At 46.0% G+C, this 14,859-nt stretch overlaps 1 protein-coding gene across 1 annotated transcript; it reads left to right on the top strand.

Moving 5' to 3' along the window:
• Positions 1 to 13,543: 13,543 nt before the first annotated feature.
• On the top strand, positions 13,544 to 14,539 carry LOC136610458 (olfactory receptor 1468-like). The gene has a single exon (XM_066589685.1). It carries the CDS (start codon positions 13,544 to 13,546, stop codon positions 14,537 to 14,539), a length of 996 nt encoding a protein of 331 aa, XP_066445782.1.
• Positions 14,540 to 14,859: the final 320 nt, after the last annotated feature.

The following is a 14,859-nucleotide window of genomic DNA, read 5'->3' as shown; positions in this document are numbered from 1 at the left end:
GGCTGGAACCGAGTCTGACCCTGGGTCCGCTCACATGCTATTCACACCGAGGATTGCAGATCCTACCTCAGTCATGGTTTCTCCGGCTTATTATGCCACCTCCTCCCCCCCACCCCTCCTCCTCCTCCACCTCTCAATCACCATCTGTGAGCATGTCGCCTTCAGTTATGGAATACACCCAAGGATACTAAGGGAACTAAGTGACGAGATAGCTAGGCCAGGCCGCTATATCTAATATTTCTAGACACTATCAAAACCGGTGTAGTACCATTGAATTGGCGCATTGCCAACGTGGTTCCAATTTACAAAAAGGGGAGCAAAAACGAGCCTGGTAACTACAGGCAAGTAAGTCTCACTTCAGTAACGGGAAACATTTTCGAGGGGATTCTGAGAGGCGCCAGCATGGATTCATGAAGGGTCGCTCATGTCAGACAAATCTGATCAGTTTCTACGATGAAGTAAGCTCTAGGCTGGACCTGGGGGAATCTATTGATCTCGTATATCTGGACTTCTCTAAAGCCTTTGACACCGTGCCACATAATAGGCTAATATACAAAATGAGGCAGCTCGGATTGGGTGAAAACGTGTGTAATTGGGTAAATAATTGGCTCAATGATAGAAAGCAGAGGGTGGTAATAAATGGTTCGTACTCTGATTGGACCATAGTCGCTAGCGGGGTGCCACAGGGTTCAGTATTAGGCCCCATTCTGTTCAATATATTTATAAACGACCTGATAGAGGGGCTGCACAGCAAAATATCAATATTTGCAGATGACACAAAATTATACAATATAATTAATGCAACAGAGGACAATGTGCGGCCACAAAAGGACCTGGATAAGCTGGGGGCTTGGGCAGAAAAATAGCAAATGAAGTTCATTGTTGAAAAATGTAAGACTATGCACATGGGCAGGAGGAACGGATGTCACCAATATTCACTTAATGGAGTACTGCTAGGGAAAAGTGATATGGAAAAGGACCTGAGGGTACTGGTGGACAGTAGACTAAACTGGAGTAACCAATGCCAGTCAGCTGCTGCAAAGGCAAATAAAGTCTTGCGGTGTATTAAAAGAGGTATAGGGGCGAAGGACGAGGACATTATCCTCCCACTATATAAGGCACTTGTCAGGCCCCACATGGAATACTGCGCACAGCTCTGGTCACCGGTGCTCAGGAAAGATGTTACAGTACTGGAGGGGGTTCAAAGAAGGGCAACTAAACTAATACATGGAATGAAGGGACTGGAATACCCAGAGAGGCACCAAAACTGGGATTATTTACTTTAGAAAAAAGACGGCTAAGAGGCAACCAAATAACCATGTATAAACACATGAGGGGACAATACAAGGATCTCTCCCGTGATCTGTTTATACCCAGGACTGCGACGGTAACAAGAGGGCATTCGTTGTGTTTAGAGGAAAGCAGGTTTCATCACCAACATAGAAAGGGGTTCTTTACTGTAAGAGCAGTTAGACTGTGGAATTCTCTGCCGGAGGAAGTGGTGATGGCAAAATCCATAGAGGAGTTTAAAAGGGGACTGGATGTCTTTCTGGAGAGGAAGGATATTATAGGTTATAAATCTTAGGTCAATTGTTAATCCGGGTTACAGGTAGGTAGGAAATATTAGGGGTTGATCCAGGGACAGTCTGATTGCCATTAGGGAGTCGGGAAGGATTTTTTTTCCCCCAAAAGGGCTATTTGGCTTCTGCTCTTGGGGTTTTTTGCCTTCCTCTGGATCAACACAGAAGGATAGACAGGCTGGACTAGATGGACATTGTCTTCATTCAGCCCAACGAACTATGTTACTATATTCCGTTGGTAGCTTGAGGCGCTGCAGCACTGCTGTGGGGAAGCATCAACAGGCTGTGCTGAAACTCCTGAGCTTAGGTGACAAGAGGAACACCACCCAAGAGCAGTTACAGGCTTTGACGGAGCAGACAGATCTGTGGCTTTCGCCGCTGAACTTCCAGCCAGGCATTGTCATGTGTGATAACCTGGTGGCGGCTCTGCAGCTTGGCAGACTAACACATGTGCCATGCCTGGCCAACGTGTTCAATCTGGTGAGTAAGCGCTTTCTTAAAAACTGACCCAATTTTTCTGAGCTGCTCAGAACGGTGTGTCGCGTGTGCGTACATTTTAGAAAGTCCACCACAGATGCTGCCACCCTCAGGAGACTGCAACAGCGCTTCCAGCTGCCAGTTCACCGACTGTTATGCGACGTGACCATGCGCTGAAATTCAACTTTGTACATGTTGGCCAGGGTTTACGAGCAACGTAGAGCCATTCTTGAATACCAGCTGCAACATGCCCGTCAGAGTGGTAGTTAGCCTCCGCTCTTCTTCACAGAGGCGTGGGCATGAATGTGTGACAACTGTCAGGTGTTAGGAAACTTTGAGGGGTCAACACAAATGGCGAGCGTCAATGCCACCAATATCAGAGTAACCATCCCGCTGCTTTGCCCGCTGAGAAGGTTGCTGCAAAGCATTAAGGCCGACGCTTTGCGGATAGAGCAGGAGATGGGGAATGACAATACATCGCTTGATAGCCAGACCACCCTCAGGTCTGTTTCTCAGCGCATATTAGAGGTGGAGGGGGAGGGGGAAGAGACTGCTGCCCACAAAGGGTACCCATGCTACTTCCTTCACATCTGTTCAGTGTGTATGAGCTGAAGAGGAGGAGGGGAAGGAGGAGGAAAAGAAGACTGAAAGTCATCCTCCTAGTAAGGACAGCGATTTGTTGCGTATGACTTCATATTAAGCTGCCTTTCCTGTGCCCCCTGCGTTAGATGCATTCTGGCCAACACAGATTACTGGGTGTTCATCCTTGTCGACCCACGGTATAAGGAGAACCTTTCCACTCTCATTCCCGAAGAGGAAAAGAGTACGAGAGTGATGCAATACCACAAGGCCCTGGTAGAAAAGCTAATGCTAAAGTTCCCATGTGACAACGCTAGCAGTAGAGGACGTAGTTCAGTGGGCCAACTAGCAGGGGAGACGAGTGGAACAGGCAGCGTGTTCAGCGCAGGCAGGGGAACACTCTCCAAGGCCTTTGCCATTTTTATGGCACCCCAGCAAGACTGTGGCCCAACTCCCCAGTCTAGGCTGAGTCGGAGGGAACAGTATAAAAAGGTGGTGAGGGAGTACATAGCTGACTGTACCAACGTCCTATGTGATCCCTCTGCTCCATACAACTATTGGGTGTCAAAGCTGGACACGTGGCACAAACTTGTGCTGTACACCATGGAGGTGCTGGCCAGCCCTGCCGCTAGCATGTTATCAAAGAGGGTGTTTAGTGCTGCTGGGGGGATTATCACGGATAAGCGTACCCACCTATCAACTGACAGCGCCGACAGGCTTACACTCATTAAGATGAAGAGAGCCTGGATTCCCCTAGACTTCTCTTCTCCACATGAATTATCTTTAAGCTGGAACTGGAGAACCATGCACATTCTATCACCCCAAAAAAGGGTAGAAGTAGCTTGATCTATTCTTCTCTGATCTTCCTCCTCCTCCTCCTAAACCAGCATGTCAGCATGCTGATCAGCCAATTCTTCAGAGGGCCAAAAGGCTCTGTAAAAACTATTTTTTTCGGAGGGCTGCCTCCAGGCTCTGTCAAAACAATTTTTTTCTGAGGGCTGCCTCCAGGTTCTTGCCCCCAATTTTGAAGAGGTCCACCACTAGAGTTCAGCAAACATGCTGGTTCCAGCTTTATATGCCCACAGAGTCCACAAATGTATCTCAGAGCAGTGTCCAGCTATCTGACAGCGAGACAGAATGAATTGTCCTGGTTTGGCCACTCTAATTTCTTCACAGTACATGCTGTCTTTCCCTGGGGCACTGGTTAAAGAGCCCCTTGGGGAGAGGCAGGGGCTGGGACAGGCGGTAGCTTGCCTATCGGTGGACCGCCACTTGGATCCCATTAGGCAAGTACGAGCTCTTTTTAAAAAAAAAAAATATTTCTGGGATTCACCTGCACTCTGGGTAAACAAATCTTTCAGGAGTACACCTATACTCTTGGTACACATAATTTTTAGGGGTTCGTCTATACTCTTGGTACACAAATGTTTCAGGGGTTCGCCTATATTCTTGGTGCACAAATTTTTCAGGGCTTCGCCTATACTCTTGGTAAGCAAATGTTTCAGGGATTCGCCTATACTCTTGGTAAACAAATTTCCTGCACTCTCGCTCAAAAAAATCTTTCAGGTTCTCACCTGCAATCTTGGTAAAAAAAAAATTCTTCTTTTTAAAATGGGTTGTTTTCTTCATTAAAAATGTAGAAGTACTGGCCTCTGAGTCCCCCCTATGCTGGCGTTTCTGGCTAATGAAATGCTGCGGCGGAGGTGGCATGGGATGGCACTTACAATGATACATTAATTTGTCTGCGATTTGTCAGCTATGAAACACAATTTTCAAAGGGTCACAGGGCGTATGGAAACGTATCCCAGCGCGGTGTCCATCTTTGGCCACTGATTTCTTTACAGTTCATGCTGTCTTTCCCTGGGGCACTGGTTAATAAGGCCCTCAGCGAGAGGCAGGGGCTGGGAAAGGCGGTAGCTTACCTGTCGGTGGACCACCACCTGAATCCCATTAAGCAAGTATGAGCTGTCACTCAAAAAATCTTTCAGGTTTTTACCTGCACTCTTGGTAAACAAATCTTTCAAGGGTGCACCTATACTCTTGGTAAACTAATTATTTTACGGGTTCACCTATATTCTTGGTAAACAAATCTTTCAGGGTTTCACCTGCACTCTTGGTAAACAAATCTTTCAGGGGTTCAACTACACTCTAAATAAACAAATCTTTTAAGAGTTTACCTATACTCTTGGTAAACAAATCTTTCTGGTTTCACCTGCACTCTGGGTAAAAAAATATTTTGTTTTAGAATGGGTTGTTGAATTTTGGAGATATGTAGAAGTACTGGCATCCGAGTCCGCTTTATGCCCCCATTTGTGGCTCATGAAATTTTGTGATGGAGGTGGCATGGGATTGGAATTATGATCATACGTTAATTTATCAGCAATTCTCATCAGCATTGTGGGCTATCGCCCACAATTTCAAGGAGGGTTGCTGCAAGGCCCTGCCAACCCTCTGCAATGTGTGTCTCCTGTTCCTTCTCCTGCACTTATAAATAGACATGAGGGTGGTGTGGCTATCAAGCGACCATGTGGCATGAGGACAGCTGAACACTGCGCTGGGAAACATTTCCGTACACTGTGGAATACTGAGTAGGCAAAGGGGTGCGCCTTACCCCGTCTGGGATGGGGACAGCTGCTTGCTGTGCTGGGAAAACTTTCAGTACGCAGTGGACGCTTATGCCTGCATCCTGGGGGGGATTGGACAGCAATGCCAGCATGTAACACAGGAGAAGAGACAGTGGTGTCACCCGCAGGCGGTTATTGGCCTTCGTTCCAACTTGTGTGGTGCTTAGGTAAGATGTGCCAGCGCGTGTGCCTTGCTGATTATGGTCTGGCCCAACTAAATTGTTAGGGGGGTGACCACCAGGCTCTAGCCACTAATTTTTCCAACCGGAGGTGAGCAGGATTCTCCTTAAAGTACTTGGCCTGGAGTGGGAGAAGATCTTGAATCCCCCTTTCGTTTCCTCCTAGTGGCATTCAGCTTGTGCCTTTTCTCTAAACACCTCTTGCCTTCCTCATCCACACTTTCATAGTGGGAAGAATCTGCAGAGTTGGTCTCCTCCACCCTGTGGATCCTCCTGTCCTCTTCATCTAACTCGCTGTCCCTCAAAGCCTCAGCTGCAAGATTCGCTTCGGGTACAGGGGCCACCATTGATCCACCTGCCACGTGGGCTCCTGCCAGCTCCCTGCTCCATCTGCGTTTTAATGACGCCTCTGCTGAGCAGCCGTCTTTTGCTGGTTCTTCCCTGGCTCCTGAGCCCCCTCACGTCTGCTGGTACCCTCTCCCCTGGAGGTCACATCACGACCCCCATCCATAGGAGCTAAGACAACATTGCGGCTAAATGGGTGACCAAGGTCACCACACAGGTTACACCTAATCTCCGCACCGGAGGCAGGGAGATGACCCAGACCCCCACACAGAGCGCACTTCACAGTCTTACAAGTGACGCTCAAGTGTGATGGGTCACCGCACCTGTTGCAGCGCTTCGGCTGCCCCTGGTAAAAGGCCAGGATACGATCCCTGCCGAGGAAGGCTGCAGATGGTATATGAGCTACTGAGTTCCCTGAAAGCTTCAACTTGACCATAAACGTCCAGGCCCCGGACCATATGCCTTGCTCATCCCTGTTTATCTTGGGCATGTCTGTCACTTCACTGTACCGACTGAGCCACGTCATAATGTCATAGCATGAAAGGGAGTCATTATGGGTCAAAACGGTCACCTTCTTGACCTCATTCTGGCGAAACACCACCTGGACGCCAAAGTCTTGCCAGTTGGGCTCCTTTTTCATCAGCTCGTAGTTTCCCCAGAAAATCTCTAGACCCTCTGGGCAAAGAAAACTGATGTCAAACTCAGATGTGCCATAGGGATGGATCAGGGCAAGATGTCAACCACCCTGAAGCCCATCATCAGTAGAAGCTCCACTACCTTCCCCCTTGGGGAACACGCATCATTGCCTCTCCAGCAAAGAAGGACCACATTCCTATGAGATACGTCCTGCCTGGGTGTCGGTAGGCACTATACGGTTTCCCCCCTTTGCTCTCTATCCAGAGAGATAGGTCCACCTCTCTTCCTCCAACTGTATTTGAACTCTTTCCCCTCCGCAAAGCCCCCAGGAGTCGCAGATACAGTACCTGCTTGTGCAATAGGTGCCCCCATATTGGGAGCACCAAGAGCTGCCTGGGTCTCTGAGCTCTTAACAGCATCTGAAACCCAGGCTGAACCAGGATTATTCCCATTCACACTTGTATCCCTAATGCCCACAACCTCACCATCCGGACCAGACCTTGGATCAGGACAAGGTACCAAGTGGGCCTTAGCAGACCTAGGGGTACTGCATCCTGGGGGGGATTGGACAGCAATGCCAGCATGTAACACAGGAGAAGAGGCAGTGGTGTCACCCGCAGGCGGTGATTGGCCTTCGTTGCACCTAGTGTGATGCTTAGCTAAGATGTGCCAGCGCGTTTGCCTTGCTGATTTTGGTGGCCATTTCAATGGAAAAATTACAAAGTTGTGACACTTGAAAAGTAGATATGCAAATTCCCAAAACTCATTATGTCCTCAGGTCCAAAATAGGTGGTTAAAAAAACACAGGAAAAACTATTGTGATATCCCAAGAAAAAATTAATGAGGAAAAAAATTCAGCACATTGCTTAAAAGTGTCTGTTTCTTTAGGACCAAACACTCTGGTTTTTAAAGGGTTAAAACCATTTTTTTTTTTTTTTATTGAGGTCTTCACATTTATAGCACAATGAATGAAATGTAGTGTAGAAAAATTAGCAAACTATTCTGCAGAGAGGAATCTCCCAGAGGGAGCGGCATGAATCCTCTGCGGCTACAAGATTCTTTTATAAAAGGCACTAAGTACATCAATAACGATGTGTCTGCCATTCTGGAGAATGATCGGCTTTCAAGATTTCCTGCAACGACACACATTTCCAAAAGTAAAAATACCAGACGTGAAGCTGCTGCGAGGATTTGAGGCTTTCCTGTCAGTAAGTAGATTTTTCCCTGGAATGATTTGTCAGAATTGAACTTTCTCTGTGTGTAACATCGATATAAGTAGTGATTACAATATTAGATCAAAAGGAAAATTAATTGTGGAAAGCTGAACACTTGAAGGGAAGTTTTAGTACCCTCCAACTTTGATGTAAGTTTTGATACATTCGGGCATGGGGTATACGGGTTCTATATGGTCTACTTTGGCATACTGCTCCACATTTGCTATAACTGGTTCTCTAGATCGTGCAAACTCATATGCTGCTGAAGTTTGCATCCCAGATGGTCCAATATATGCTCTATTGGTGATAAATCGGTCAGCAGGCCATGGAAGTGTTGTAATGTTTTGCAATATCCTGCTAGACAATGCCTCTTGGAATACCTGCCATGAGATGAAACATGTGTGGCTCCAGGATGTCCTGAATATATTGCTGAGCTGTCATTATTCCCTGTACCACTAATAGTATAGTGTCCCAGTACATCGTCCTAGTCCCCTCCATAAATGTCATACATGCTTGTCTTATGTAGATGCACTGTGCAAAGCTTGTTTTGTCAAATCCAGTGTGTGTGTTGCACAGCTGCGACGCTTGGGAGGTTAACTTTAATAAAATCAATGCCTGCGTGTAAATGTATCAGTCTGTCATGTCATGTAACATAGTTCGTAAGGCTGAGTGAAGACATTGTCCATCTAGTCCAGCCTGTCTAGCCTCCAGTTTTTTTGATCCAGAGGAAGGCAAAAAACCCCAAGAGCAGAAGCCAATTAGCCCTTTTGGGGAAAAAATTCCTTCCCGACTCCCTAATGGCAATCAGACTGTTCCCTGGATAAACCCCTAATAGTTCCTACCTGCCTGTATACCCGGATTAACAAATCTTAGATTTATACCTTATAATATCCTTCCTCTCCAGAAAGACATCAAGTCCCCTTTTAAACTCCTCTAAGGATTTCGCCATCACTACGTCCTCAGGCAGAGAGTTCCACAGTCTAACTGCTCTAACAGTAAAGAACCCCTTTCTATGTTGGTGATGAAATCTGCTTTCCTCTAATCGTAGCGGATGCCCTCTGGTTACCGTTGCAGTCCTCGGTATAAACAGATCCTGGGAGAGATCCTTGTATTGTCCCTTCATGTACTTATATATGGTTATTTGGTCGCCTCTCAACCTTCTTTTTTCTAGAGTAAATAGTCCCAATTTGGATAGCCTCTCTGGGTATTCCAGTCCTGTCATTCCATGTATTAGTTTAGTTGCCCTTCTTTGAGCTTACTTCATCGTAGAAACTGATCAGATTTGTCTGACATGAGCGACCCTTCATGAATCCATGCTGATGAGGAGTTATTCCCTTGTTCTCCTTGAGGTGCTCATCGATGGCGTCTCAGAATCCCCTCGAAAATTTTTACCGCTACTGAAGTGAAACTTACCGGCCTGTAGTTGCCTGGCTCACTTTTGGTCCCCTTTTTGTAAATTGGAACCACGTTGGCAATGTGGAATGTGAGAGGGTATAAATAGGATTGTTTGAGAGAGGAAAAGGGTCCATCTTCAGGAGCTTCCATCTTGTTTTCAGAAGGAGAGAGTTCTAACACAGAGCCACATGGAAGCACCTTCAGCTTCCATGTAGGTGAAGATGGAAGAGGAGGAGAGATATCCCATAGCAATTGGAGTCTGGATGTGAGTGGAGTGAGTCTTAACATCGTGAGAGAGAGAGAGCATCCCCAAATAATTCTGTATATAGAGGCCCATCGTTCAGGTAAAAATTCAGACCACAAGGTTTCCCTGTGCATCGTCCAGAGTCAGGATCACCATATAGAGATACGCTACGGAGTCACACCCACAAGCCTGCTGCGCGGTGTTTTATTGTTAATCCTCTGAGTAAATAATCGCTGCCAGAGTGTCTGTGGAATGACGCCTTCCTCCTCTGGAGTGCTCCCAGTCCAGGAGCAGTACCATACAGATAACGCATACTGTAGGAGCCGTATCATCCTGTGTATCCTCCCTAATTTCTGAGCTCTGTTCTAATTACTCTTTGAAGAATTGTACCTGCATTTCTGTGAATGATTTTTTTTGCCAAAGTAAGTTTCTAAGTAAAGTTATACCGGGCCCTAACCATTTCTGGGGACCCGAGGTAAGACACACAAGCCTCTGTGATTATTCTCCACCATGTAGCATATTGGTGTGTGGAAATGGTGGCGTAACGAGTGATAACTAATACCCCATCATCCCATTTATTGGCATTCCCTATCTCAGGGGTGTCGAAGGAAGGTGGCCTGCAATCCTGCTTTGGCCTTGGCTGCATTTCATCCCTCTCGGACCAGAGCCTGGTAAGTGCCGCCATGACAAGCCAACACTTAACTCTCCCAGCTCTTCATATTAGTCACGTATCCAGGGTACTATTATGGGGTGTTGCACAATGGGTGACTGTCTATCATATGCAATAGTCACTCAGAGCATCACAGCAGCAGTGGGAGCAGTGTGCTGCTGCACAGTAAAGGCAGGATTGAGACGCTCACTTCTTGATCTCCAGACATGAACATGTCCATTGTCAGTGCCAAAACTAAAGACAGCCTGGTTCCACAATATTTTCCAACAAATCCAGTACAAAGAGTTTTGGAGATGAGCACACAGAAGATCTAAAAGCTTCATTAATCCCTTTCTGTTGCAACCTTTTTTTTATTCTTTTTTTTCCCTTCCACTTTAAAAAAAAAAAACTTTCTTAATTTTTCCGGAGACATAGCCATGTGAGTGATTGTTTTTTGCAGAGTTTTTTCAATGGCACCATTTAATATACTAAATAACATATTGGAAAACATTCAAACATCTCAAAGTGGTTTGATAAAGAAAAAAACACAGAATTGAGTCATATCAGCAGTTTGTTTTTACAGTGTTCACAGTGCAGGAAGAATGTCTTTACTAGAGATGAGCGAGCGTACTTGTCCAAGCTTGATGCTCATTCGAGTATTAAGGTGTTCAAGATGCTCGTTACTCGAGACGAGCACCACGCGGCACTCGAGTCAATGCCATTTCCTTCCCTGAAAGTTTTGCGCCATTTTCTGACCAATAGACATGCAGGGAAGGCATTACAACTTCCTCCTGTGACGTTCCAGCCCAATTCCCCCCCCTCCCCCCCGCAGTGAGTGGCTGGCGAAATCAAGTGACCGCCGAATATTTAAAGCTTTTACGCCCGCTGCTCGCCTCAGACACACGCTGGCAGAGATTAGGGAGGGTGCAGCTGGTGCTATAGTTAAGGTGTTGGTGTCTTCAAGAACCCCAACGGTCCTTCTTAGGGCCACATCTGACCGTGTGCATTACTGTTGTGGCTGCTGGGAGCTGTTTTGCTCATTTTTTTTTATATCGGGTGTGCAGGCTATAGCGTTCTCAGGCTGCAGGCTGTACTACGTAGTATAGGGGCAGTATTGGTCAGGCAGGGACAGTGGGTAGTGTGGAATCCTGTGTCCAAGAACCCCAACGGTCCTTCTTAGGGCCACATCTTACCGTGTGCATTACTGTTGTGGCTGCTAGGAGCAGTTTTGCACCATTTTTATTTTTCATATTGGGCTCTGCAGAGTATTGCGTTCTCAGTCAGCAGCCAATTATACAGAATATAGGGGCAGTATTGGTGAGGCAGGGACAGTGCTACTGTAGAATCCTGTCAACAAGTACCCCAAAAAAGCTCCTGCTTAGGGATATCTGTGACCGTGTGCATTTAACTCTGTGGCTGCTGGCAGCTCTAGTACCTCACTATTGCACAGCTAGGCCTGCTTGCAGGCTTCTGTAATATTTTTTGTCCTGGGTGCAGTTTGCGTAACATAAGCGCTGTTTCCCTCCAACAGCACGCCAATAATTCCAAAAATTTTTACACCGCTGTGTGTGTGCCGTCAACTGCACGCACAGCAGATGGCGACAGCCCCCGGTTAGAGGGAAAGTCAGATGCATGATATATAGCCTGCATTGCATTTCCCAAAAATTAAAAAAAAAAAAAAAAACTTCTTACGGCTAGCTGTGACCCTTTGCATTTCACTGCGTGGCTGCTGTCAGTTTAGGTGCATCACTATTGCATGTTGCACAGCTAGGCCTGCTTGCAGGCTTCCGTATTATTTTTTGTCCTGGGTGCAGTTTGTGTAACATAAGCGCTGTTTCCCTCCTACTGTTTGCCAATAATTCCAAAATTTTTTACACGCTGTGTGTCTGCCGTCAACTGCACGCACAGCGGACGGCGACAGCCCCCTGTTAGAGGGAAAGTCAGATGCACGATATATAGCCTGCATTGCATTTCCCAAAAATAAAAAGTAAAAAAAACCCCTTCTTACGGCTACCTGTGACCGTCTGCATTTTTACTGTGTGGCTGTTGTCAGTTTAGGTGCATCACTATTGCATATTGCACAGCTAGGCCTGCTTGCAGACTTCCACAATATTTTTTGCCCTGGGTGCAGTTTGCGTAACATAAGCGCTGTTTCCCTCAAACTGCACGCCAATATTTCCCAAATTATTTACACCGCTCTGTGTATGCTCTATTCGAAATCCACCATGCTGAGGGGTAGGGGTAGGGCTAGAGGACGTGGAACCGGAGTTCCAAGTGAGGGTGTGGGCATAGGCCGAATTCCTGGTCCAGGTGAATCGCAGCCGGCTGCTGCGGGATTGGGAGAGAGGAAACTTTCTAGGGTCCCCAGCTTCATATCACAATTTTTGGGTCCACATCGTAGACCTTTATTACAAAATGAGCAGTGTGAGCAGGTCCTGTCGTGGATGGTAGAAAGTGCATCCAGCAATGTCTCCAGCAACCTCTCTTCTACGCTGTCCACTGCTGCAACTGTGAATCCTCTCGCTGCTGCTCCTCCTTCCTCCCAGCCTCCTCACTCCATGAAAGTGACACATTCTGATGAGCAGGCAGACTCCCAGGAACTGTTCTGGGGCCCCTGCCCTGATTGAGAAAAAATGGTTCCTCCCCCACCTGAGGAGTTTGTCGTGACCGATGCCCAACCTTTGGAAAGTTCCCAGGGTCCGGGTGATGAGGCTGGGGACTTCCGGCAACTGTCTCAAGAGCTTTCAGTGGGTGAGAAGGTCAATGATGATGATGAGACACAGTTGTCTATCAGTGAGGCAATAGTAAGGGCAGTAAGTCCGAGGGAGGAGCGCGCAGAGGATTCGGAGGAAGAGCCGCTGGACGATGAGGTGACTGACCCCACCTGGTTGATAAGCCAACTGAGGACAGGTCTTCAGAGGGGGAGGCAAGTGCAGCTAATGAAATGCAGCAGTGGGTAAAAGTTAAATTTTAGAAGCATGTCCAGTAATGCAGTCAGAGGTATTCCAAAGAACTAAATGTAGACAGTGCAGCTCGTAGAATCTATTTCTATGTATTAAGCGCTGGTCATAACTTCTATGTCTGTGAAAATTAAAGTGGTTCCTAAAATCAAACTCTAATTACTTTTTGTCCTAAAAATAATAGAACTGATGGTCTAACAGTGCGTATACTAAGGGAGGAAAAAAGGCTTTGGCACCGTGTCAGCCAGTAGAGCAAAAGCTCAGTGGACTGATTTACGATGTATGTCTCCGCTCTATTTGTCTGTTGTTTTAAGTTTTGAGTGCAAAACATTCTCAAATTTCTGTGTGTGAACATTTATTTAGATCAATAGCAATTTGTTCTCCTCCCTCTGCATCTGTATGTCATAAGTGTGTGCCATCCAAACTAGTTTCATTCAACAGCCTGACGAAGGGGCGAGATATCCCTGAAAGCTCGCTGTAACATCATGTGTTTTTGTTTGCCATTAAAAGGTGTCACATCTGCAAGATTACTTGGTTTCTCTCACTGAGAACAATCACACATTACTAAGGGAGGGTAACATCTGAACACTCCACCTCCTATTAGATATAACTCTAATTTCTTTCTTGCAGTTTACAGCAATTTTGACAATTCTTCTTGGATATGCAACATCACAATGTTTCTAAAGTGACGGAGATTTTGCTGTTGGGATTTCAAAATTTAAAAAGTTTTAATTTTTGTTTTTTTCTCCTGTTGCTGATCATTTACTGTGTGACGTTATGTGGAAACCTCCTCATCATTCTTGTGGTGTCTTACAGCAGATCACTCCACTCTCCCATGTACTTCTTCCTCACACAGCTCTCCTTCTCTGATATTCTACTCTCCACGACCATCGTACCCAACATGCTTCAAGTTGTGTTGTATGAAGGAAGTTCAGTGTCCTTTATTGGCTGTTTGACTCAATATCATTTCTTTTCCTGCTCTGAGGCATTGGAATGTCTTCTCCTGACGGTGATGTCCTATGACCGGTATCAGGCCATCTGTAACCCTCTACATTACACCTCAGTCATGGACCTCACATTTTGTATAAAAGCCATACTATTGTGCTGGTTGGTGATTTTTGCTACAGTGTTGATGATTTTTCTTACAGTGAGCCATTTTGATTTTTGTGGGCCGAATGTCATTGACCATTTCTTCTGTGATTTGGAGCCTTTACTGGAGCTTTCCTGTTCAGACACTTTTATAATGAAGTTAGAAACTTTCTTTCTAGTTCTTTTTCTAGCTATCTGCCCAGTTATTGTTATTATAGTTTCTTATGCCTACATTATCTTCACCATACTGAAGATTCCATCTGTGACCGGGCGAAAGAAGACCTTCTCCACCTGTAGTGCCCATTTATCTGTGGTGTCTCTATATTATGGGTCACTTATTACCACATATATATTTCCACGGCAGCAAAATGCAAAGACATTACTATCACTGTTCTACACTGTTGTAACTCCGCTTCTTAACCCTATGATATACAGTCTGAGCAACACAGATATTAAGCAGGCTCTTAAGAAACTTTTCAATAACTGTTTTGCAATATTTCAGGTAAACTGGCTGGTTAGTCATTCTGCCTTACCTCCTAAGGAAAAACACTGTCCATCCACCTTATAATTCTTCCAGTAAGGCAGGTAGAAGTGTGTGTGTAAAGGGGTGCTCCAAATAGGCCTGTCAGAGCACTCATTTACCCCCTTGGACTGTGATATGCCAGTGGATCTAACTGCTGATCTGTGCCATGCTCTTCAGTATCATTTTGACTTTTGTGCTGTTTAACATGAACTTTATTGCAGGCACTCCACCTTCAAGCTATGTTATACTGTTAGCAGTGAGCGTAAATGTTTCCTGGATCAGAGGTCACATGTGAGGACACTGTATGTTGCATCTCCATTAATGCATGCTTGGTGGGGCCAATTTTTATAAGGGGTCATCTCAGA

The sequence above is a fragment of the Eleutherodactylus coqui genome, chromosome 2 (assembly GCF_035609145.1).
Source record: "Eleutherodactylus coqui strain aEleCoq1 chromosome 2, aEleCoq1.hap1, whole genome shotgun sequence".
In the NCBI taxonomy this organism is placed as follows: Eukaryota; Metazoa; Chordata; class Amphibia; order Anura; family Eleutherodactylidae; genus Eleutherodactylus; species Eleutherodactylus coqui.
Note: the sequence above shows the minus strand (reverse complement) of the source record. Positions and strands in the feature narration are given on the sequence as shown.

Excerpts from the sequence above, each read along its gene's own strand:
- LOC136610458 (XM_066589685.1), top strand. The coding sequence starts at position 13,544 with ATGCAACATCACAATGTTTCTAAAGTGACGGAGATTTTGCTGTTGGGA.